Source organism: Athene noctua, chromosome 5 (genome assembly GCF_965140245.1).
Source record: "Athene noctua chromosome 5, bAthNoc1.hap1.1, whole genome shotgun sequence".
Taxonomy (NCBI): domain Eukaryota; kingdom Metazoa; phylum Chordata; class Aves; order Strigiformes; family Strigidae; genus Athene; species Athene noctua.
Genome location: NC_134041.1, coordinates 52173319 through 52200400, shown reverse-complemented (window position 1 = coordinate 52200400; position 27082 = coordinate 52173319). Strand labels below are relative to the sequence as shown.

Here is a 27082-nt window from a genome sequence, read left to right as displayed (position 1 = left end):
GAGGGAAAGGGGCAGCTGTCCACAGTCCTTATGGAAAGATGCTGTTTGTCATAAGGCTTGGAAACAGACTCAGCTCCAGAGACACAAATCCCACCGTACAATCCATACCTTCCTCAATGCACACTCAGCCTTCAGAGCAGGCATTGCCTGAACTGGGAATCCTGCAATGCAAAGTCACCAAAGGAACCTGGGTGAAACAGGCCCTTTTCAACCTCTTCTCTCTAAACTTCCCCCATGCCCCAAGCTTGCGCCCTTCCCCTGTACTTGCTTCTCAGATTGCTTCTCAAGTACCATTCTGCTCTTTGGGGGATTCCAAATCCAGAATCTGCTTGACACGTGCAAGAGCCTGTTCCTTCCTCCTCCCGCGCTCCCCCACCCCCTAGAATTGGATGTCGTTGTTCCATTTTGGAGACTATTACATACAGAGACTCATCAGACCAGGAAACAAAGAAGTTATTACTTGACAGAGCCCTGCAGCTGGGAATGTGGAAGGCGGGGGGAGAGAAGGGGGAGCATTGAAGGAGACAGGACAGGGGAGGGAAGGGGGGTGGCAGCATAACCAGCAGCGTTATGAAAGCTATCAACAGAAAGGACAGCTCAAAGATGGGAAACATCTTTTTTAAAAAGTCTCAAGTGGGATGAGAAAAGGAGGAGAGAAAGCAAGTCCAAGACGGAGAGAGGAAAAGAGAAAGCAGTTGGTGCCGACGGTGCTGCGGGTTAAACACACGGGTCTGTGGGTTTGTGTAGCCTTTGATTCAGCACTGACACGCTTTGGCAAGGGAGGCCACCAGAGCTGTCAAATCCTTCACCAACGTGCCCATCAATTGTATTCAGCTCTCCCCGACCCGCACTGGCATTTTAATTACTGTTGGGTAAACTAATTTGTACAAATGAAGGCAACTCTGCCTAATAGAATATGCAAGCTCTCTGACCTCTGACAGGCAATGACACAAGATACAAAGGAGGCAGAGGAAGGCTTTTTATCAGAGCCTTATTACTCTCTATTACTCCAATTAGTTAAGCTCCAGTGCTCCTAATTGGGGGAAAAAATTGCAATTAAATCAATTTTTGATGGGCTGAAAGTGGGTTACCGAACCGCCCTGCCTGTGAAACACTGATATTATAGCAGCAAAGGTCAAAGTCTTTGTCGGCACCTGTGGGGCCCCCACCTCCCCTCTCTAAGCCCCTCTGTGCCCCCCCAACACACGCAGCTCGCTAAGGCAAATCATTAGAACATGTCATGTCTTATCGCGGCCGCCACCATCCTGCTAACCTCATCAGTTGACATCATTATGGAAGGTAACTCCTCCAGCATGAATACAGTGCTAAGGTCACACAAACTTGATGGAGCCCCTGCTGAAGAGCCCAGGAGGCTGGGGAGCGGATGCAACAGTAACAACATTGTGAAGGGCAGAGGAGGGGGTCAGAAACACAGCCCAGGGAGTTTCGGCACCTCCAGCATGATGCTTCTCCAACAGACCAGATACACACAAAGGGAGGGAGACAGAGCAGGGAAGCAGGTGCTCCTTCCCCAGAGGCGTTTAATTTGCAGGAAGAAGAAAAAAAAAAAAAAAAGCAGCATAGCGTTGGTTTAGCATTTTCTTCTCCATGAGAAAGCAGGCACCACAAACATACAAGAAGTCCCACCTGCCTTTGATTCAGGTAACGCTGGACAAAGCCAGGATTCTGTGGTCATGCAGGCTGGTGTTGCACCCTTGCTGCCCCAGACCAATTGCTTTAGCTCCACTTTGTGCCTCTTGCAGAATGACCAGAGAAATGAACCAACCACCTTCAGTATCTCAGAAGCAATTCAGAACAGCTGGGTTACATACTCACAACTCAGTAACCACAAACTGAACAAAAATCAGCAGGTAAGGCAGTTGCCCCAAAAGTCCAGCCACTGTTAATGGGCCAAAATTACAGCTTTCCAGAACAGGGAATGTGGGGAGTAGAAGGCTATCTAGCAGACGACAGAATTAGAAAAGCTGAAGAAGCCAATAACACATGATATAACTTTCCAAAACCTGAAATAACAAGTGCAGGTTGTATCCAATTTACTCCAGCTCTGCAATATCCCTCTGGCTTTTGGCTCCAGACTAAGCCTTTCCATATTCCTCAGCCCTCAAGAGCCTTCCCATCCTTCCAGTTCCACATAACATACTCCTCCATCCTTGCCTTGCAATGCTTCAGCTCCAGACCTTCCGTGCAAGGAAAAGACAACACAATCCAAACTGACAAACATTTTCATTCTGTGTTGCTGGCTGTTTTCTAAGCTCGAGAGTTCTAGGCTCCACACTACTTTGTTAAAGCCTGGTTTCAGGAGTGTGTTGGCAGCCTCCTCAGGTGCCTGTACTACTCCAGGCTCAGCACAAAGGAGAGCTTCTAGGGTGCTCAGGAGCCAGGTTTATATTTGGGTCCAACTGCTTGCATGCATATAAAATAGTCTTGTATTTGCACTCAAATAACATGACTGACCTCACCTCAGCAAGCAGAGATCCACTGCAGCACAGCCTCATCTTTGTTCAGCAGTGAGTAATATTGCCAAAGAGAAGCAGCAGCTGGAGGCAAGTGACCAGGCTTGTTCCACAAACAGACTGGAAAGCACTAGCACATTTGCTGCCACTTCCCTGAGCCTCACATGCACACTGCAGTGTCCCTCAAGGCATCAGTCAGCTCAGGGTTGAACTGTGGTCCTGACAGGCACCATATATTGCACACAGAGAAACTACAGAAGAGCTCTGCCACTCCCCACTAGGGACTCAGTGCACAGAGAAAACAAAATGTGTAAAGACAACTGCACGAATGCTGCCACATTTACAACTACTGCTGCTCCAAGAGGAAATGCTGTGTTCTGACAAGGAGCGCCAGTGACACAGGCACGGACAGACAGACTAATAACTCGTTTGAATGCTTCCTTGAGTCTCAAGTGGATCACTAGAAAGTGGTTCCCAGAAAGAAGGCATTTGCATTTTGTACTGAAGGGCACTGTATAGATGCTGGGTTGAAACAGTGAAGTCTCACATTTGAGGGAGAGCTCCAGTGCATTTGACAGAAGAAATGATCACATCATTTCTCCCATGTCATTTACTGCATACCTCAGGGTAGAGGGAATGTTGGCTTTATCTCTCCAACCCTCTGCCTTGACCTCTAACTTTATGTCTTCCTCCAGAGACCCACAGGCTGGAGAACAGAATAAGCCTTTAGTATCTCCAAAGGCCCAAATTCCAGCACAGTACATGGATCACCCCTACTCTAGCAAGTTGCTTAGCAGGCACTCAACCTATACACCTCCATCTTGCCTTTGTTACTTTGCAGTTTCACCCCATATTGTCTGCCCAAGTCATCCGACAATCTTGTTCACTGCCCCTTCACCAGCCCTGCAGCAGGTAAGTTTTTTGAAAATAGACAGCCAGATATAGAATGTAATTGCCATTTCTGGAGGAAAAACTGGGCTCAGTGACATCAAGACAGAGATTCCAGATAGGACAGACACATGCACACAGACCTTTTCCACGCTGCAGCACTGAACAGGAAAGTACCCTTTATTAGAAACAAGTAAGTCTATCCACAGAACAGTCCTGATGTTCCTAGGGCTGTCTGCATCTAAATATCACCATCCTTTCCCCAATACTCCACATGACACATACTTTTAGGGAGATGCAAATATCCAGGACAAGGACCACACTCAGATTAGCTCTATAAAAGCTGATTTCAGGTTCTGGGTGTTCCCACATAAGAGGGGTATTCAAACAGTGCTTTCAGAGTGCTACTGTCATTTTTCAGAACCTCAAACAAAAATCTCCTTTTGTGGCCGCACTTGTATTTCTACTGGATTGATATCAGCCCTACTCCTTCATTAAAATGGAAAGGCTTGATAACATGTTTAGCAGTGTAAAATACTTACTTGCATGTTATATCCAACACTCTTTAACATCCTTCCTCACTCTGGGCTTGCCAGGCATGGAGTTCAGGAGAGAGATCTCTGTACAAGAAGTCCTGCATACCTAGCTCTCTCCAGACTCAATTTAATCCCTAACTGATGCTCAAGTTATTACAGGAAAAAAAAAAAAAAAAACCAAAACCAAAAAAACACAACAAAAACCCAACCAAAAAAACCCCAAGACTCCTTAACCATAGGAAGAAAACGTAAACCCGTAATCCATTATGTTAACTTGGGCACTGGTCTAAACAATGTGTACCAAACATCAAGGGGGCAGAAAGCCTGTACATGCTTACCAGGGCTTCCTGTGCACAAAGCAATCTTTACAGGCATCCACTGGTGCTACGTCTTGGAAGCCAAATCATAAAGAAAGATGACTCTGCTGAGAAACCATTTCTGAGTCTAAAAGCTGGACTGTACAAGAGAGAGTTCTCTATTCCTGCCATAGAAAGCTTTCTGGGGAGAAAAAAAAAGTGGGGGAGGGAGAAAAAAAGAGAGGAAGTCTAGGGACTTCTAGGTCAGTCCAAGACTAGGTGGTTAAACACCCTACTACAGTAGGATTATTTCAGCTTCAGGTTATCAGTAACCAGAACAAAATGTCACAGGATATTTTGAATTCTCAGAAGCTGTAACATTAGAAAAAGCAAAGAAAGTCTCTACTAAGGTTACATTTGTTTTGATGAGTTTAGAATTTTTGTTTGTTTGTTCCATCTTCTTTTGCAAGCACAGGTCAAATAACCACAGTTGGTATCTGGACTTCTTTAATTACACTATGCATTCTCCCTTCCAACATGACTAGGGCAATCTCAGCCATCTGCAGCAACTTCATCCCATGCTCTACTCCCCAGAGCAGCTATTCAAATACAGACGGGCAAGACTCCTGCCAGGTACCCACCAGACAGCATGCTCTACATGCCATCTGCAACACATTGCAAGGGAACTGCAGGGTGACTTCATAAAACTTCACCTTGAGCAAATCCACTGGCTTTTCTGAACCAATTGAAAGGAACAAGTAGATGAAGCTGCTGGATGAGCAGCAGAGAAACATGGTCCCAGATGAGATACATGCAAAGGTACTAGGCACCAGACATCCCCTTCTCCTGGGGTAAGGCAGGGCACCTGCAGACCATCACACATCTCAGGCAGATCTCTGAAGGCCTGGCACTCACTTCTCACCCACCTGCACACCCACTTCGAGTCTTCACACTCAGCACCTATCCCCTCGCTACTGGGCTCAACACCAATAGCCTTCCCCTCACCCTGATGGGGAAGACACACTGAGCCTGACCCTCACCCACTTCCCCAGATCCAGCAACCCCCTCAAGCTCAGTGCTCTAGGCCCACACACAGCCTTACAAGAAGCTCTGAAAGTTTCTCAAAGCCTGCCCAGGTGTAAAGCTCCAGCGATTCCTTTTTCTTTGCCATTTTCCCTCCCTCCTCCTTCTCCCCCTAGCCCCACCAACACTTTCAGGCCACACAGTGAGCTGGGAGGTTGGAGTACACGAGGACCACTGCAGCAGTCATGCTGTTTCAGGCCCCCCCAACTCAAGACAATTTCTAAGAGCCATTTCTTATTCTCCCCTCCGTGAAACGATTTCTGTTAATTGCCTGGTGGGAATCACTTATAGGTGGGGGAGACTCTCCCCCCACACACACACCCTGGCCCCTAATTGGCTTATTGAAGTTTTAACAGGGCTTTCACCTGGAGAAGCTGGTAATTATTCCCTTCATTCCCCTCTTGCTTGTACCTGTAGCTTCACACTTGGGGCCTGCCTGGCTCCACAGGGGGGACTTTGTTCCCTCTAACTACAGGCCCCACAAAAATGGGCCCAGCAGCAGGAGAACGCAGCAAAGTGGTAATTTTCAGCCTGGCGTAATTAGCCAAGGTTCTTTCAGCCCAAACTACTGAATGGGGAGGGGGGTTGCTGGGGAGGGTGCACCATGTGGGAATGGCGGGACAGGAGCTGCTCTCAACAGGCAGACAAAGACCTCTCAGGGACTCCGATCTGGGGCGAGCAGGAGGAGGGGTTGGAGCAGGACAGCCTGCCTGGCAGAGTGGAGGCACGGTCTGCGGTGGGACACGAGGTCAGCTCATGACAAGCATCTTTTCCCCCAGCCTGTGGAACAGGACAGTGCAGGATGCCAAAAAATGGGTAAAGGAGAAAAGAGATCCAGTGATGCACAATAGGAGCCTATGAAGAGTTGCAATGCATGACAGATTCTTGAAGGCCTGGTGTAGCCTACGCTCTCAGGGCAGGATTTCTAGTCTAGTACCTTTACACTGAGATTAAGAAAGGCAACAGACTTGGAGAGGAAACTGGACAGTGCAGGTCCCAGACAGGATAGCAAGAACTGTGCCAAGGGCAAAGTGAGAACTCTTATTGCTGAGAAAAATCAGGGAAGAATCATTCACTTTCTCCAGCATCTGCCCTAAAAGTCAGGCAACAAGCAGAACCAGGAGAACAGCAATGAAGGGTCCAGGTTCTCTTTTTGCTGAGACATTTCCCATTAGCAAAGCAAAACTTCTTTTCACAGCGGGACCTCACTTATTCCACCTCCCTTTCTGCTACAAGCCTTTGGATCTGCAAAACCTACTAGGAAACCTGCTGCATGTAGGCTGACCAAACCACTTGGCTCCTGTGTCGCACCAGACTGGCATCAGTTGTCCCAGAAACCAGAAACTGGCATCCTGCGGCACAGTGCCTCCATTGGTTCTCAGGACTTGTCTGCATCTATGCTTTCTTTGGATTATCACCATTACCTTCAGGATAGAAATCCTTGTCCTGGCTGGTCAGCTTCAGGGCTGTAGATGAGTTAAACCTGCTCAGCTGAGTTGATGATCAGAACTCCAGTGCAATAGGGTCTTTTTTTTTTTTTTTTAAAAAATGTTAAATTATATTTTGAAAAAACTCATCTTGTGTCCCTTATGATTGCAGTACCCTGTAGGAAAGCAAATATTGTCACAGTCTAAAAGCTTGGTCCTTATTCTGCAATGAAGACCAGATGGTAAGCAGGCAAGTGTAAAGATGCCCACTACTTTAATCAGAGCACAAGTTACATAGGAGTGCTGAGCAAGCCTAGGAGATGATGCAATCACAACAATCCTGACAAGGAAAGGAGATCCCCAGAGACTCCATAAGTAGCAAGGAGGCAGGCAGCACAACCCCCAGGGCACAGACTTGTAATTTCTGAGCTGCTTAAAATACACAACTATGACCCAACACTGCAGCAGGTTGCAAACTGCAGAAGTTGCCTGATTCCACCCCACAATACTCTGGTTTCTCCTTAGATCATAGGTATCTTTCACATTTTAATTAACACTCCCGCAGAAAGGCTCATTTTTCAATTTCAATCCAATTTTTTGAAGCCTCACCCAAGCTCCTCTAAGTACTTGCCATGGAGATGAGTTCAGCTAGATACTGTGTGCCTCAGGCTCTTCAATGCTCAAGACTTTTTCCTTAAAGGCAACCTTTGACACTTCTGAACAAAACATGCTTGACATGGAATCAGTGCCAGCATCTGAGAAGCAGAGACCAAGAATAAATATAAGCAGACTCAAGTTGACCAGGCCAGTTTCAAGGCTATATAGAGAAATCCAGTGAACATTCCCAGCACCAGTGGGAAAAGATATGTAATGCTGCCTATGCTCACACCTTACCACAAACCTTACAGTGTCCAGGGCTTTTTCTTCTCATAATCCCACACCCTACAAGGGGACATGTAGAATTGATTTAAATAAATATTGCAGCTGTCACTGCTTTGGACAAAAGTCTAAATACAGGCCTATGTGTAGAAAAATGCTTAAAGAATCATGATGCAAAAGAAGAAAATTTTTCCTATTTTAAAAATACCTCCTTTCTATTTTTTATGCTTCAGGACAGCCAAGGCCAATCCCAATATATTTTCAGATGTGACTGGCAGAGTTTTCAGTTAACAAGCATTCTTTTAAAAATGCACATATATAATGATAGCTTATCTAAACTTTTCCATTAGAACATATGACAGAAAATGACTTTTCAATAAGCCAGCAATCCGTGCACACCAGTGAGGTTAGGGGGAGGGGAGAATCCTTTCAGGTTTGCCAGAACAACTAAAACCCAAGAATGTTTCTTTCCCACCCCTACTTTTAAACTGAATCTGTTTTCCTGGTGCCACAAGCTACAAATTATTTTGGTCTTATTCCTTTTGCCATATCACTACCACCCCCACCCCCAATTCAAACTGCTCAATTTAGGAGAATTTTGAAAAAAGTGATCAGGGTAGTGAGGATGAAGAGGACTTCTCAACAAACATACACTTTCATCATCTTCCCACAAAGAGCAGCAGTTCTTTCTCCACATCATGCAGAAGCAGGAGCTGTACTTGTTCACGCTTACAAAGGAAAGAAGCCAAATCACTTAAAAACAGAGTGCTTGATCTTCCTTCTCTGCTCTATGATATTCAAACAATTTCCAAATGAAGTTTAAAGGAGTTGTTCAGCCAGGGAGTAGTGGATAATGCTCAGAGGGTTTTAAGAAGCTGAAGACCAGGAAAGGTGAAAGGGGAGAAGCGTGTTTATGCAGCACATGCTGAACACAGAGAGGTCCAGGACACTGAGGCATGGAGACACAGGTGCTCTGTGGAGGAGGCGAGCAAAGCCTCATCTGTGTTTAACTCAGCCATGAAATGACTCCTAGAGCTTTCCTGCTCTGATCATTCCAGCCCTGACAGACATGCTTGCAACAACCTCAATTCACTTGCCCTTAAAGCTCTGGACAGGTTTCCCCTCCTCAGCTCTCCACTCTATGCAATATGATTTGCTTCAGGGTTTTCATGCTAAGTGTCTGGAGCATGTCAACTGTTTGCCCCTAAGCGACCGAGATCCTGAATGAAGCCCCTACTCTCCATCTGCAGGTTCAAAGCATGCTTGGTTCTGAGAGTTTTATTTCACCAGAGTGAGAAATAAAACCCGCCAGTCAGGCCAGAAAGCTCCAGCCCTGTATGCAGAGAAAGGCACACAAAATTTCATTAAATCACCAGTCAACACACATGTCTAAGACATAAAGATGTTTAATGACCACCACCCACACAGATCCTGAACTACCCAAAAACCCACCGAAAAGGTTTTGCAGTAGCTAGAGCTCAAACCATCCTGACATCAATATACAGTAAAACACAAGTTCACAGCACAAGTTATCATCTTCAGTGTCTGTAATCAGGCTGGTCTGCAAGGCAGTAAAAGAACTATTGAATTTCAGTAATAACTGAGATTAGCCAGATGAAGGTAGGAAAGGGATCAGGCAAAACAAATGCTGCAGAGACAGGGAAAGGACAAGGGAAGAAGTCGAGGAATAATTTATTATAATGCTTAATATCAGTGTATTGGAAAAAAATATGAGACAGAAAATGGAGTAGGAAAGGACTGCATTGGAAAGGACTGGGAAAAGCCCCTCTAGCCACACATCTCAAAGCTACAATGGAAGACAAGATTCCCTAAAACACCTCATCCTTTGATACCAAGAAATAGGTGATAAATAAAGTATCGCCCTTCCTCCTATCCCTCAGTAAGTTGCTGTCTAGGTGAAGCAGGACAACCTGCTGGCAGTCAGTCCTCCAACACTTCAAGGAACAGAAGTCTGGAAGCTTTAGATGCACAGGCAGCTTTGTGGGCAGGAGTGTGAAACCACAGTTTCCTCCTTTCCATTCCATGGCCTGCCCTATTCCCATGCACTCTGTGAGTTTAGGAAGTCTCATCCAAAGCCACAGTTATTAAAAGAACCTTTTTTACTTGCTAAGTCAAACACCCACAGGAAGAAATCCCAGAACCAAGCTTGTGCTCACGTCCTCCACTGAAATGAGCACGTTACTGAAGTGTCAGTATTTGATTCTGCAACAAGTTAGGAATGTCCCAGTTGAAGGTGTCACAGATCTTTATCATGTGGATACACAAGAGCCAATTACATGACCATCAAATCAGAGTAGGCTGCATCTCTATGGACTCCACTCAAGAGGCTTCATTGCAAAGAAGTTATGAGTTTACCACATCTCAGGGACACCTACATGTGAAGTCCACTCTAAATAACAACTGGCCAGTGAGTACTCACAACAGTCATGGTTTGCTACTGCTTCACACAGGACCATAAATACTAGAGTTGGGGTAGCTTGGGAAAAATACTACAACCGTAAACAGAGCAGAGGGTGTCCAGAGGGAGGAATCATTCACCATATATTCCTGTAAGATGGTCAGGCAAAAGGTTTAAACCAGAACAAATAGAACAAAGTGTTTCTTCCTCAGGACACAGCACTGAATTGGAAAGGAGCCTATGAAGTCCAGAACATTAACAGGTTCAGAAAGAAGGGATGAGCTGCTCACAGAACGAGTCTCTGGTCCAAATGCAAACGCTAGCCAGGGAAACCCTAATCTCCTCATTACAGGAAGCTGGGAAGGAACATAAAGGAAATGATCTTTTTGCGCTTGTCTGGTTTCTTACCCTTCTCTCTAGACATCTACTACCAACCACTGCTGGACACCAAACACTATGGTAGATGGATGCCAGACTGACCCACCATGGCCAGAAGAACAGGAGAAATGCCCGTATTGGTCGAGCCATAGCCCATCTAGCTCACCATTTTGTCTCCAGCAGTGGTACTAGCAGATGCTGTTTAGGAAAAACATGTAAGCTTGGCAGCTTTCTAGTGATCATTCTCTTTGTACTGCCCCAGCATCCACAATTGCCATATCAAGGATTTGAGAGAGCATAGCTCCACCTAGTCCTCTGTTATGAACTTGATATCCATGAATTTACCAAATCCCTTTCAAAACTGATGGCATCATTCACCTACATAACCTTCTGGAGTAGAAAGTTCACTACACACTGTGTGAAGAAATACTATCTTTCATCCATTTTAAACCAATATCCTAGTAATTTCAAATGTCTCTATTGTGAAATTTGGTGAATAACACTTCCACACTCAAGCTTACCCACCACCATCTTACTCTCCATATTTCTTCTCAGGGAGGTTTTACCAGAATGGCCTGATGGAGGCAACCACATATCAGCACATCAATAACTTCTGCACCATATTTCACTGGGGACCAAATACGAGGACAAAAACAAGATAAAAACTAGTAATGAAGCTATTTCTTTGGTCCAGAGGAGTGTCCCTCTGCTGTATCTCCTCTTCAGATCCTGTTGGTTCATTGCCTCTTCTGAGGCAGGTTAGAGTTAATTGGTTGCTACAAGCTTTGAGGCTTCAACCAGTCTCTGTCACTCCTAGAGTAGCAGGGACCCGGATCACTTGCTTCACTGCAAGAGCTAGAGAGCCAGTATGGGTCTGAGGACCAGCAAGGTCTCACAAACCATAGTTTTGGAAGCAGAGGACAGAGCCACTGCACCGCGGGAACAGTACTGTTTACATGCACTTGATACTACTAAAGTACCTGATATTTTCCACCACATACCAGGACCACAAAGGCCTTGCTCTGCCAGGCTACAAACTTATCTGAAGTCATCTCCACATAATCTCTATTCCCAGATTGCTTTTAGACCATCAGAAGACAGATGTTAGAGAAACAGTATTGCTTTTCTAATTTCTGGAGCAGGCTCCCTTGCTTCTTCACTGTCAAAGAGGAGGAAATACAGGGGGTGTATATGAAAAAGGAAAACATACTCTAGGACACATGCACTAACCAATACTCTCTGCAAGACAGAAAATAAGATAAAACCTGTTCCAGACAGTCCCACTCCATCCCCATTCCTCATTAAGTCAGCCTGGACAGGCGAAGCAGATCAGTGAACAAAGTGCAGGTGCAAAGCTCAAGATAGCTGCACCAGGAGGTGCAGAGACCAAGCACAGCAATAGTAGCAGTTGCTGCTTGGCCCAGCTTAGTCTGTAATTGCTTCCATTGATCAATTCACTACTTTCTTTAGGTTTTTGGGGGGGTTTTTTGGTGTTTTTTGAGTGGGGAACAGGTACACACAGAGGTGACCACCAGATTTCTTCTTCCACTGAAAAAAACAAGCTGTTGGATTCCAGTGTGCAAGCCTCTATCCAGCCCCCACACTAATAAATCTCTGTGACTATCAATCACCTTGGTACATGTCTCTTCTCAAATGAAATGGGCTCTCTCTCTTTATTAGCTGCCCGTGTCTACCAACCATAGCAGGGCCTCATTTCAAGTCCTCTTTGATGGACAGCTAGACTTAGAGGAATGTGTACCTCAGTCTCAGAGGAGAGAGAACAAGGATTTACTAATAAGGGCAATGCACATTAAAAACTGGCTTTAATACCTGGCCTCAAATTAGTCCTGCATCTGTAAAGTGTCAGGATGCCTACAAAGCAGTAAGAGTACATCCCACACACAGGCACGTGCAGAGATGCTGAATGGAGCATCATGAACCCACAACACCTCTTCAGAGCAAGAGAGTGGTTGCAGCAGTTGCACTTTGTGCAGGTGGGAGTGAATAGAGAGAAGACCTGACAAATCCTAGGTAAAAAACCCCACATAACTAACACACTATAAGACAGACCACACAGAAAACAGACTTTCTAATCTGTCTTCCAGTCTGGAGCAGTCTCACAGTGTTCTGAAAATAAACCAGAGGCAACAGAGCCAAGGAGAGTCATAGCCACACAATTCTGTCCACACATTTCCAGTGTCTGATTCCACTCGCAACAGAGAAGCAGGATGCCAGCTACTCAGGGAAGCTGAAGCTTAGCTACAGGCAAGAGGCACTCTGGCATGCTGTATTTTAAAGCATATCAGCACACAAGCCAGATGCACACACTGAGAAGAAATTCCCATTCTTCAGAGGAACTAGTTTCTCCTCAAGCCTATCTCCTCCTAATCATTTGCTCCTTTCCAAACTCCAGCCTCTATGGTCCTGCTCCCATCTCCTCTCTACCTCCCCCAGTGTTTCAAAAGTAGTTTGCTTTACTAATCTAGAACTAGACTGATCCATTTGCTCATTTTAAACAGTTTTCCAAACATCTTTTGAGAGAACTGAAGTGACGGGAAAAGGCTGGGAGGGGAGACATCATCATCCCGATATGGGTCAAACCCAATACGGAAGAAGCCCATCTCTCAGTCATGCTTTCAACAGTATTTTTTTTCTAAACCTGAAGATATTCATGTGGGCAGTGCTACAGTCTGTGTCAAAATGCTAGAATTTAGCAAAAGGGTTAAGTCAGAGATATTAATTTAAAGAATTCATAAATGTAAGTCACCTGCAACCTTATTCTGGGAACATGGATGATGAAGCCTGCCCAGGATGAAGGCACTGCTGCTGTAAACATCCTCCCACTCTGCTAGGAACCATATGCTGTGCAGACAGGACCCTTCCTTCAGTCTTCCCCTACAGTCTACATTCCTATGCTTATATATCCCTTCTCCTGAGCTGGAACAGGAAATGTTGTACCTGTAGATTGGCAGAGCAACATACGTTGCATACCACACACCTGAAGCAAGTCTGCTTTTCTTTTTTTCTTCTTTCACTCCCCCCCTTTCTTGAGAGTGCTAACTGATAAATAATCCAATCCCTGCTTGGAAAAAATACCCCCCTACTCTTAATGCTGAGATGCAATGCAAAACCTTGTCCCTTGAATTGCCTCTAAGTTATTTTTAGCACCCATTTATACATAGGGATGTACATATAAAGAAGAAACAGGCATGCTTGGATGTTAAGTTGGCACAAGCTATTTGGACCATAAAGCTATGCACAAGCCCCAGTGCAGCCATCAGACGTTCCGTGCTAGAAGTCAGGTATTGCCTTCCCAAGAAAATATCCAAGTTCCTGTTGGAGACAACAACTCTAGTTAAAAGCAGAATCAGACAGACATGCCTTGAACAAGTGCTTTGCACAGCATGGACTTGATATGTAGTGTAAAGCAGGCATGAATTAAGTCCCCCGATCTTAACATCCCTATGCTTCAAACAGATTACTGCATGCTGGATAGAGTCTACAAATTTGATTCAGCAAGTACTAGCAACAGAAAGTTACCACCACCTGCAGCCTCCTATAAACCTTTTAGTTTCCTTCAGAAAAACTAGGACTAGCACCTGACTTCATGTGCACACAACCATCACTTTCTTCTCCTAAGCAGGGAATTGGTGCTTTACTATCTATTCTTCTGCAGCAGCCTGAAACCTCCACTCTGATAAATTCAGTCCTTTCTCAGTTCTTTCCCAAATATATTTTTTACTTTAAGAAGAACTGAGGGCAGGAGGGAATCCCCCAAAGAGGCCCAGTGCTTCCCTCCTTGTAATGAAACCCTGTAATGGAATGCCCTGCACTCCAATTAGGAAGAAATGCTAATTTTCTCCAGTTGAGCACCCCCTCTAGATGTATCTAATTTGTTTCACTGCTTTCATCTCTCCCCTCCATCGCATTTTCATTTAAAGGTTATGATCTGTTTGTGCCCTTCATGCCGCGCCCTGACAAGACACCCCTATGAGAGGTTGCAGGGGCCATGTCGCCCTTCCTAACCCCCTTCCCAAACAAAAACCAAAGCTTTTTTCCCTCCACTGCCTCTTTAAGAAATGCAGAAAGATGAAGAAGGGGAGGAGCAGGCAATTGGGAAGACAATAATTAAAAATAAAAAGTAAGCCGTCCTGCCAGTTGGGTTGTTGGTTGTTTCCAACAAAAGGTTAGGGACCTTTGCACCATGACCAACACCAGTATGACCAGTGCAGGCCAGCTGGGAGAAACATCATTACAGAGCTTTGCTACTTCTGCAAATCCCTTTCAGGAACCGATGCCCTGCAAGAACATTCCTTTGCAAAAGGTTTTGAGATGCTGAATCGTTTAGCTCCTTGCAGGGCTGGGGAATGTATTTTCTCCCACATGTTGCAGAAAGAGTCCAGTCTGAAAGGACAAGGAAAGCTGGCTTAGCTGAGGAAAAATCTCAGTAAAGCTCTTCCCACTCCTCTCTAAATGGGTTATGCCTTCTTCTAGGAGCCTGTGTTTTAATAAGTTCTTTCAGGAGAGCAGAGGCTTGAGCTGGGTAGCATGGGATTTGTAACAGTTCTTCATGGCACCCACTGACTTGTGCTGCCATGGTTCTGGCTGGCTGCAGGCAGGCTTGTAAATCCTCAGGATGCCTACGCAGAAGAGCTTTCTACAAAGGCTGTATGTTCACATACAAGACAGGCGTCCAGATCACCATGCTGGTACCATATGACTTCCCACAGAAATTTCAAAGGGCATTTTCACCAAAATAATGTAATTTAAAAAAAAAAAAAAAATCCAGCCACTAACCTACCTCTGTTTCCTTCAATGAAGCCATTTTGCAGCCTGCCCCAGTATTCTCAAACAAAACAGTATCCCTAGAGCTGAACCCTTCCCTACATGCACAATCTGCTCCTAAGCCAAGACATTCATTACTTGTGTTCAGCCTCTCCCCCACTTCAATTCTCTCCTTTAATTCTTGTCCATTAGAAAGGAAATCTCTAATCTACACTCTCTTGACACAAGTTTCACCATGCATTTGTTGTCAACACCCTACAGGTTTAAAGCACCCAAAGAACCTCTTTGGAGGCAACGCAGCTAAGTAGTCCCCAACTGAAATGGAGTGGGAACTGCTGGGTTCCACCTGTGTCACAGCCTGGAACAACTGCCCTCTCAGGAAAAGGAGAGCAACAGCTGGATATGTTACCCAGACCGAGCATTGAGCAGCCTGTTCTTAGACAATAAGATGAAGCTGGAAAAGTACTGCAAGAGTGTTTTCTGTTATTAATAGGTGCTTTGCTAATACTGCCCGAGATAGCCAGCTCCCTCTCAGCCATTTCCTGCTGTAGCCCCTGAATCCTGTCAGTCAGAGCACTATATGCTCCATTACAAGCTAATTTCCTCTCTACTTTTGCAATGCCTCCAAAAGCTTTTGCAGAAAGTCCTGATGATTCCCCCTCCTGCCCCCCTCCACAGACACAACTCCCTCATAACTCAACTTTCTGGGACCACAAACGGGGAGCGGGTAAGAGGCACACAAAGATTTACTCTTCATAGATAGCACCCTTGCCCTTTCCTCCCCCCTAGGCCCCCTTCTCTATCTGGTCCATGCAAACAAACCCCGAGTGAGAAAGAACGTTTGGAAGAGGCCTGTGTCTGGGCCAGCCGCCTTTCATCCAGAAGATGCCTCTTCCCGTTGGAAAATACAAGCATTGTGTGAAAACATTTTAATATATTCATGCACATTCCTATAGCTCACAGGAGCGAGTGGGTCCCAGCAGTCTCCCCTCCCTGCCTTCCAAATGATTTTCATAGGCAGTGATGCACTGGGAATGCCACCTGTTTTCTCGAATGCCCGCGAGTATGTAAATTGTGGGAATATGCAGGCTGAGCGCTGTGGTTTTATTGTGCTGAAGAAAAGATTTTACTAATTACTTGCCTAAACTCCAAAGCAGTACGCCTGCTTTTTTTACAAAGCGGGAGAGTGGGCAAGGTGGGGGTGGTGGGAAAAGGAGGAGAAAAAAAAAAAAAAGGCAGGGGGAAAGAGAGAGTAAAGGGAAAGAGGGAGAAGGACAGGGAGAGCAAGAGATGCATTTCAAAGTTTCTCCAGCAATTGGATGGGGGGGAGCTTGGCCCAATGTGAAATCATAGAGGTCAAAGGTGGATCTCCCTCCCTTGTGAGAAAGTGGTGAATCAGGACGGTTTATCAAACGATCATTTTCTTTTGAAACTGGGAGGCAGCGGCTGGGACAATTCTGCAGATGTGCTTGATGAGTTCGGGACAAAAATGGGCCGCCTCCTCCCCCCCTCCCCCCTTTAAGTTCTCCCATCAGGGGTTGCTTCTCCCTCCACTGCTTCCAGGACCCTCCCCTCCCTTCTTCAGTGGTCAGCTGAGACCCCCACCCACTGATCGCCTTTGTATTCCTGGCCTTTGGATGCACTGACAGGGCCCTTTATGAGACCCCAATCAAGACCCCCATGTCACAGGTACCTAGTAGAGATACCAGACCCCTTTCAAATGAGGAACAACAAGGAAAATATGCTGGCCCATTGTCCCAGCACGGCACCAAGGGAGATGAAAGGGACAGGCTGCTCCCTCTCCACAGACTGCCTGCCAATCAACCCCAGTTATTAAGGTCACGATGTGGAAATTCTTTTGACCTACACCTAATCAAAGATGCACCAGGGCCCTTTGAGACAACATGGGGGAAGGTGGGAGGGCAGGCATTCCCCCCACCCTCCCTACCCATAAATACAGTGGAGCTTCCAAGGAGAATTTAGTAGGAGTTACCCAGTTAGTGCTGCAGCAGACCTGCCCCGAGTACTGCTGGGGCAGCTGAGCTGGGCTCCATGCTGGCATCCAGCCTCAGGAAAGCTTAAATTAAAAGCTCATAGTTAGTGACTAAGCAACACTGGAGGTGGCTCAGAAGTCACAATTGAGGACCCTGTGTGACAAGTACTAAACATTCTCTTTTCCATTCCCAACAGCTTTGGTTTGCGTAGGCTGTGGGCTCCACGAAACCTGCTCAACACTATCTGACACTGTGCCCTGAAGGAGGAAAACTCAGTGGGCATGAATCTAGGAACCTCCAAAAGCTGAAGCACCTGGATGAGAGGATGGATGCCAGTAGCACACAGCAGACATTCTGAATCCCCCTTGCATTATAGAGGATGAAGATACCAAGATCATGTTGATGGTGATAGTTCTGCAGAAATCTCTCAGAGGAGTTAGGACCCACCTGCAGTGACAGAGCAATCAGATGGGTGGTACAAAACAGTTAAAACAGGTGGGATCAAAGAAGCACATCCCACCACACAGCTCTAGAGCACTTGGAATATGGACAAGATCACCTGCCGTGAAAAGTTGTTCTATATCACTCACTGTCTGAAAGTCAGCCACAGACTCAGTAACAGAACAGTTAAGACACAATTCTTCAACCTGACAAAAGTGACACAAGTAGTAACAGACTACAGTCCGTGGTAGTTCACACAAAAGGGCAAAAAATCCAAACCCCAGAACAGAAACATTTTTCTGCATATATAGGAGGCTTCTGCAAGTGCATGATTTTGAATTAGGTCCTCCAGAAGAGTCACATGGTATAAATCATGGCCACCACTGGCACATGTAAGACCAACCTTGAAGAAACAGGAGCTTCTGGCACACTTCTTCATACACTGTATCTACTACCATGCAGGGAACACCCTTCCTGATCTCACTGATAGCTTGCTGCTCTCATCCTGTTGGCATCCTTCAAACCCCATCTGGATCAAGCTCTTCGTGAAAGGCAAGCAAATTTGGGGTGGTGGTAGAGTGAAGACATGAACAGTGCAACAGTCACAGCAACCAAGCTTCATGTTTCATTATGCACACTTTGCTTACATTGTTGGTTCATTTTTCTCTGCCTTTTTAGATCAGGAAAGACACCATGCTACCTCAGTTCAGTGCTACTCATCCCCATCTCCCATCAGAGAGCATGCAGAAGATAATAGCCTACCAGTGATGACCAACTGGGTAGGAGATGAAAACTGGAAGACTCCAAAAGGGCTTTGGGACAAAGACTCATCTTACATAAATCCTACTATACTGATTCTCCACTGCAAGTCGTTGACCTTCCTAAAACTGTCCCCTTGTTTCTCGGCTCTTACACAATTGTTGAAACATGTGGAAGACAGATTTTTTTTCTTCTTGATGTTAAACAAACTAGCTCCTATACCAGCAATTACTTAGCTACAGCAAGGCATGGACTGATTTAGGCTATTGTGAGCCAAGATCAAAATGGACACTTCAAACCAGCTATATCTTCTCTACCGTTACAATAAGGTACAGTGCTCAAAGCAGACATGACTTCAGCACTGCATCACAGAAGACAGAGGTGAGTTCTTACTTCAGGGCAATATCCTCCACTATCACCCTCCTTTCAAATGCCAATGGCAGGCTGAGGACCAGCCTCCCGCTGTCCTCAGAGTGAATCAACACTCCTTTAGAAGGACTAGGCTGCTATCTTAGGACACTACAGCTCCACTTCCCACCTCAGGGCATGAGCTCGCACCCTCTGAGTGACACCTCCAGCCTCATCTGGGAGGAGTAACAGTGGAAGCTGAGCCTGGTTAGAGGCATCTGCACCTGGGGCTCTCACCTCTCACCGTACAAGAAAGGTCCATCCCTCTCTGTCCCTCCCGGCCCCCAAGAGCAGCCCTTTGAAAGGCAGGGGAGCAAACAGACACTGCTCTAATTGTAGGAGTGAAACCTGGCATCCTCCTGCCCATCTACCTTTGCACTCTGTTTCTGATTCTCTTTGAACCTCTGGTACAGTTTGTAAGGTCGCTGCCCTCCCGAGATCAGAAAAAAAATTATGGCAGCGATTACTATTGTACACTGATTTGCAAGCTAGCAAAAGAGAGAGAGAGAGAGAGAGAGAGAGAGAACGGCCTCCATGTGTCAGGCTATGAAAGGGCTGCGACTGAAGTCGCCTGAAAAACAAACCCTTAATTTAAATGTTAATGAAAGTGCTGAAGAGACATCAGAGGCTTTCGTTTCTCTACAAGGAGCAGAATCATCAGGTCTAGAATTTATGGCCCCCTTCACCTCCCCTCTCCCCTTCTCTGCTCCATCAGACAGAGAAGTTAGGAAAGGAAAAAAACCTCTAATTTTAACATTAACTCCACACTTCCACCCTGGGATGCAATTGCTAAATTATCCGTTGGCAGGACACTGATCAAAGGTGGAAAAACAAAGGCACACTGCACAGCCAAGCAAAGGTAAACAGCAGCCAAGGTCTGGTGAAGTTACCTTCTCCCCCTGCGAATTTAAAAAGCAAAAAGAAAGCAACTGCAAACTGGAAATAGAAACCTCAAACCATAAGGCTGCCAACTCCCTCAACTAAATTTCTTCTGTCACATCGATTAAACAGACATGGATTCTCCTATGCAAACCAAGCAGCACAAGAAAGATGCTTCCTCCCAGCTTTCAGAGACAGATTTTCCCCTCAAGCAAGGGGAAAGATGAGAAAAAACTGCAGGGGGAGAAAAAAATTTCTATATGCAACACAACTCCACAGGATTAGAAACAGATGTCTGGGTTCTAACTCAGCTACTGCTGCCTAAAAACTGCTCACCTGCCCACAACACCTAGTGAGCCAATTCACAGTCACAAAAAATACACACAGTAGAGTATTGGCCAAAAGTGACAGAGCGAGTCTTCAGTCATGTGAGCTTTAAAGGGCAAAGGAAAGAAACCGAAGTGAAGAAAGGTAAGTTGCAATTTCTCAACTTATAGAAGTGTGTTTATTTCTAGAGGAAAGGGAAAAGGGACATGTATGTTCATGTGTTCAGCCATGTGAAGACCATCAAACAGTCATTATTACACAATTAAAGAAGGCAAAACAAAGTCTTCTTCCTCCCAACATCAAGGGAACAGTCAGGACACATGGATAAGACACAGGTGTCATTTTAGCTCCAGAGGGAAGAAACTGATACTCATTTCCTGCTCTTCAGCTTTGGGGTGAAAGAGCACTAAGTCAGTTATGACTATTGCATATATCTAGAAACCCACATCCCCATCACTCTGAGGTCAGTAAGAGATGGTAGTTAACGCCACCACTAACCCTGCAACTCCACCCTGGGATCTCACAGTTGAGCAGGTTCTTCCTGTCCCTGCTTAACAAACAGCTGCAGGTCAGAGTCCTCCCTCAATTATTCAAACCAACCAGGCTCTACAGAGATCCCCAAGGACAGCAGAGCTATTGCTGCCTGCTATTTTGCTGGCAATGAACAAACCTGAATGAAACCTAGTTACTTATCCCAAGTCCTAGAAGGCTCAGAAAGCTAGGTCAAAACAGAGCACTACTACAGCCAACAGCTCATCTTGATACACAGTAGGGGATGTATCTGCTGATAAAAACAGAGCAAGAAATGAGGGTGTGGGGAACATTATCAAACATTTTAACTGCTGCATGTTAGGGCTTCAATTGTACGGTTAAAACCGCTGCAATGTTGCTGACTCAAGTGGCTTGTTTTGCTCTAATGTAATTTGCAAGATCAGATTGTTTCACTATCACAAAAAGTTTATAGATAACCATTAAAAAAAACCCCATCAAAATTAATCATTTTGATTGTTCAAAATGGAAGACACCCATTCAAGTCAAGGTGCCTGTCAGTAACCTTTCTCTTCCTTCCTTTACCCAGCAAGTTTTAGGAATGTTTTACAATTTGACTGAAGATGTCCACAGCGGCAGAGGTCTCCCCAGATATTACTTCCCTATAATATTCCATGGGAGAGGCAATCAGGTTAACAGAGATTCAGATTAGCAGGTTAAAATAGAGGGGTCAGGTCTCAACTACAACACTGCATAAATCGAAGAGATAGAGCAATCCTGGCTTTTTCAATTCAACAGCTCACAGAACTACTCATTTTTCTTCAAATTAAACATTCAGTGCAGTCATCTAGTCTTTGGTACAAACTTTCCTCTCTGGATTAAACCCACACTTCAGCAAGGTGACATTTGCAAGGAAAGGTCATATACTGCAGCAGACCAATGACAGTTGCAAAAGGAGACACCACTTTTGGGGCTTACACACCCAAAGCACATCTCTGCCGTAACAGGACACAGTACAGTTGCCTGATGTTGCCCTAAACTGCACCAAGTATTTCCTCTCTCTCTACCTATAGTTGCACATTGAAAAACATTTTTGTGCCTCCATCATGTTTTCTTGGTTTAAAATCTGACACACCGCAAGTACAACATGGGAAGACCAGCTCTTATGATAAAATACTTCAAAATCTAAATGGCAAATACCAGTGGCCAGACCCAGCAGGAGAAGCCAGCTTAGATTTGAATAATTTTTTCAATTCAACACCAAAGAATTTCTGAATCTAAGGTTAATAATGAATTTAACATCAAGGTCTGCTTTTCTCTTTCCCCTCTAGTTTATACACTTCTGTATCATTAGGAAATAAAAAATAGCAACAAATCTTCCCCTAAACAAATGAACATTTCAGTAGTACAATGTATATCATAAGCCTTATGTTTCTGCAGTCAGAAATGCCAGGCAATTTGACCTCATTTTCTCTATAAACTTATCCCTCAAATTAAACAGCATACAGTGGTCACTTCCCTGGCTACTGCCACCTCAGGGAATCACAAAGCATGAAGGTGCCACTACTCCACTAGAAACCTCTGGCTTTGCCTCACTTTGCACATTTGAATTGGTCCACTGCACTCAGGCTTGCCCTGGTCCCTGAGCACACATAAGTCACTGCAGTAAGCACCAGTGAATGAAAGTTTAACATCTGCATGACGCAGAGTTCAAAAGGCAAATGAACTTGGGGGAAGGGGATTACAAGTGGCTAAGAAACATGGTTTAGGGTACACAGCCTCTCTGTAAGTACAGCCTTTTACTGATCCATGGAGGACAGCTTTGGAGACCAATTGAACCAGTTGCTGGAGCAAGCTGAGACACCCTTATTTTAAGTATCTTATTTTAGGGATGCTCTCAGACTCTTCTCTAGTCCCTGATGGGACACAATATCCGACCTGCAGTCCCAAGCATACCAACCAGCACAGCTATACAGAAGACTTGCTGAAAACCCAGAGAGCTTCCCCATCCCCACTACTCTGCGGGGCACTGTTAGGAATCCCCAAAGCAATGAAGTCCAGTAACACACCTGGTTGTGAAGACACTTCCAAGGCTGGAAAGCTTATACAATGGAATAAGCACAGTTCTCTTCTCCCCAGTAAGAAGAGAAGATCCAGTATTCTTGGTACCCTTTTACCCTACTTAATCTCCCTTACAGGCACCATTCTGTTTGCAGACCCTCCAAGCATCCAGCCCAGCATCACTACACGAAGACGATGGAAGCCTCCTCCCTAGCTCAGCACATCTGCAGAAGGATTTCTGTAGTGACACAAGGAAAGTGTGAATAAATCAAAGCAGAATACCCAAGAAAGATGCCTGAAGCCAGAGGAACTGCACTTTAAGAGAGTAAGTCTCTGAAGTTTAGTTTGAGAGTACAGGCACCGTCCATTAGAGCAGCAGAGCAGCAGTCCAGCAGAGCAGGACTACAGCAGAAAACCCGTCTGTGAGTCGGGAGCACATGGGATACTTTCTAATGAAGCTTCACACAGCAACAGATATCACTGAAAAGCAAGAAGACAAGTTTAAGACCTGCCCATTGACAGCTGAGGTTCAGTAAGAATACATCCTGACTACTCTAGAGTCTTAGTCCTGGCAAACCTCCAGGTCAGGAAACTGCAGCCTCCCCAAAGCACTTTTGAATGGCTAAAGCTACAGGAGCTCTCCTGACTCCTACCCCACTGCACACAACTGCTTTGAGCTGTTCCCGAGCTCTCTGTGTCCACTGTAGAGAGAGCTGGTGTGTTCTCAGCGGTGATGAGACAAAATATTTAGGTGGCTGGAGCCTGATTCTACATCATTTCTACACCAGTGGAACTATCCGTTCCTATGGAGGAGCTCTCAGTTTACAGCAGCACGAGAGAGAAAGGAGAATTGGGAGGGCATGTCAAATGTTTAGGAGGAAGTGGAGGTTATAAGGCCATGTTCAGCCTCACTGAGGAACAAATGCATCCAAGCTCTGGCAAGAAGGATGGAGACTGCAAGGGAGGAAAAGCTTCACACACAAGTGCATAGGGAATGCATATGGGTGAAATATGGGCTCTCGCAAATAAAACAGAAAACGCAGAGCTCCCAAAGCAGACCTTCCTAGAAACAAGATAGTATCTTTTTGATACTCACCCTCATCAGACAGCAAGCAATAAAACCTATTAGTGAAAAATTCATCTCCCTTGCCCCTTGTCCTGGCCCTCCCCCAACAAATGCCCTCCTGCTCTGATCCTCTCTCTCTTCTAGGATGGCTGCGATTTGTTCTGAGAAGCGACAGGTTTATAGGTTAGCCGACACCTTCTCTCTGTGGAATTTTAATTAACTTCTCCCATCGTCAATATGTTAAGGAGCAGGGTTCCCATTATACGAGGTCAGCAGCGTGTTTCAGGCCCTGCTATATCAGCCGTCAAATTGAAGAATTAATGATGTGGCTAATTGGCTCTAATTCTCCTCACCCCCCTCCCCAAAATATGGAGGGGTAAGGGGCAGGCAGTAGGGTGGGCTGGTGGAGGAGGCTGGTACAGTCCACAGTCTCATAAAAAAATTGAGAATGCACAATTTAAGCCTACTTGTTCAAGGGGTAGCAGTTCCACCACCTCCCATTTATCACCCTGCAGGGAGGAAAGGGGGGTTTGGGAGACTGTGGGTAAATATTGTGACAGAGAGCGTGCACAAGCATGCACACCAGGGAGAGGAACACTGTCCTGACAAGAGGCCACCTCGGTAGGTCATCACTTAGGAGTAGGAAGCAGCATGCCACTAGGCTCTAACCAGCCATGGTGCTAGAGCCAGAGCGGGTCTGCTAGAAAAGGGGCTCTTGCAGCACACAAGACAGCAAAGGGCTTCTATCTAACGTCTGGCAGCAGCCTTAAGACACATGGCACTTCTTCAAAAACACTATCTGTCTCAAACACTTGGAGCAATGGGATGAGGGAATGCCAAAATCATAGCAGGCCTCGAGGGTCATTTCCCTGATAATGCCATTAGCTCCATACGACTAAGTTTCTGCTTCTTGCAAAACAAGCTCGGAAATCGAATGAGGACAGCAGTTGTAGGATGTATTTCGGTTCTGCAGAAAAATTCACTAGTTGCAGACATCACATGGGCAGCAACAACAGCTCTTCCCCCCTTCCTTGAGAAAGGCTAAGCAAGAATCTCTCTTGCATGCAGAAGACCAGCGTAACAATGAACTAAAGACACAGATCGTTGCTGGCCACTGTAAAATTTTAACAGTGAGAATTTAAGTTTCCCAGATTTTCACTTCCTCAAGAACAGAAGCACTATGAAAAATACCCTGGAAGACACTGGTATAGGTACTATTCTTGCCTCCCATGGTGAAGTTGTAGCATTACACCCACACTAGAATCACAGGGCTACAGGCAATAGAGGCTGGAAAACCTCATCCTTGAACTCCACCACCACCTTACCCAGTTCAGCATGCTCAAAGAAAACTGAGCTCTAACCAAGCTCTGAGCACTGCACACAGTGCTTGGGACCTTTTTGCTTAGCATCTCTTCTGCCAGAAAATGACAATGTAAATTGGCATCTTTTCAGTACAGAAAGGCTCAAGAGGATCTGGCTCATTGCTTCTAATTAGCAAGTCAAAGAGTTCACTGTGCAAGTAAGAGCAAACAGGTCCCACCTGAGACATAACAGGAACACAGGGCCATTTTCACAGCTCCTTCTGAGCAGGCCACTCCACTGTTATGGGGAACAAAGACCACAGGCTCTTCCCTGAGCTCCTGCTGCAGGGACAAGCACCTCATCAGCCCCCACCCAAATCGAGTCCCTGAAGTGCCACACCGGTGCCTCGGAGAGATTAGCAGACACACAACTCTTCTACTCCCCTCTGTTGGAAATTGGGAATAAAGAGATCTCAATTACCTTAATAATGGGCTGATAGCAATGGACCACACTCGATCCTCTGTCTGCACTGTATGTAGACACTGCCCAACTCTGCCCGCGGACAAGGACCAAACCTGAAGAGAGAGATGCATGTTATGCCACAACACCCAGAAGGCAGGATGCACACTGCTAATGTTGTGCTGGGAGAGCTGCCAAAACTGCCATGCTCACCTTCTCTGAGACTGTCTCCCTGAATTCCCATTACTTATTTTTGAGGAAGAGAGCCTTCAATCACTGGCAGAAATAAGCACTTGAAGTTACACAAAGATTCAGCTTATGAGTATGACCTTCCATCCCACTCGTAACAGAGAGAGTACCCCCATCACCACATGCTCTCTAGGGCAGCACTCAGATTTCTCATTTTCTGTAGTTAAATAAACTTGAAGTAGGATTTGTTCAAATCTCTGCTGTTCTCTTGAACAGTGTGGGAGGACTTCGTACCATCCCTGAAAAAATTCCATTCGTATTATCTATAAAATGAATTGTTCACTATCCTGTAAAATATTTTTTTATAAACCCACCCCTTTTGACCAAGTTTCTTAAGTGCACCCCAAGCTATTTTCAAACAGGCCCCCCTTGCTCACTGACAATGTGAGAATCTCTTCCCTCCCTCATCAGTGCATACATGCACATCCCCTTGCACCAGTTCACCACACACCCGCCCTTTCTTTCTGGGTCCTAATAAAGTCCCCCAGATTCTTGCTGAGGCCTCATTTTCTCCACCTTCCCTTCATTCTTGGTCCACAGGACTCAAGCCCCCCAGTTCTCTGTAACCAACCCCCAATGTTTCACTTCAAGACTTCAAAGCCGGGAGTGCCCTATTTGTTTGTTTGTTGATAATGCCCAGGATTGCAGGCTATTCTTGTCAGCGGGGAATTTAGCACCTAGTGTCAGCAAAAGCAGCAGAAAAGCTTAACTCTTTTAAGGCATCCCCTATCTCCTACAGGTTAAAAATATTGCTCAGAGCACACTATCTGGTGCCTATCACACAGGAATGTACATTAGCAGCTCTTCAGGGCTTAGTCCTAATCAACACTCAGCAGAGCCCTCAATAGCTTAGACACTTAGAGCCCCTTTAAAAGGCTGGTAGGGATTCTCTTCCACCCTCCAAGGGTCTCACTCACGCAAACAAGGCGGCCTACAAAAGAGATGATAAAAAATAAGAGGTGAACATCCTTAGAGCCTATGCTGTAGGGAGCACTGGGTGGGCAAGATCTCACACTAGCTCCAAGAAAAACAGCCTGAAATTCCCTCTAGCCTTCAGGAATTTGTTCTCGAGGTCGAGGAGGTCTGTCCTTCGGCTGCCAGGGAAGCAGCAAGAAGGCACTCTCCCAGCAAAGGGGATCCACAGAGAGGAGCAGCCCTGCTTAAGTGTGAGACAAAGCAGCATCAAGGCCTTGCTCCCAGGAGGCAAGCAGCATCTGCAACAGTGCCCTTCGCATCTGAACACTGCTCTGCTTGGGAGTGATTTTACCCAGGTGTACACCCATACAGAGGGACTGACAAGAATACATAGGGTCATGCTACCCAGCAGCCTGCCAGTTACCCATTACCACACACTTCCTATAAAACCTTGAAAGAAACATTCAAGTCTGTCTTTGCCCCAACTTCCTCTCTTGCAAAACAGGAATTGCATTTTTTGCCTCTTTCCTCCATTAATGCTCTATATGTACCAGGGACCAAAAGTATC

General features: G+C 45.6%; 1 protein-coding gene across 2 annotated transcripts in view; it reads right to left on the bottom strand.

The window, feature by feature from the left end:
- Positions 1-27082, bottom strand: part of FBXW4 (F-box and WD repeat domain containing 4) — a 62768-nt gene that overhangs the window by 19300 nt on the left and 16386 nt on the right. For both annotated transcript variants that reach the window (XM_074907594.1, XM_074907593.1), the window contains exon 5: positions 25372-25466. In XM_074907594.1, coding sequence (XP_074763695.1) covers positions 25372-25466 — 95 coding nt within the window. The remainder of the gene's footprint in view (positions 1-25371; positions 25467-27082) is intronic.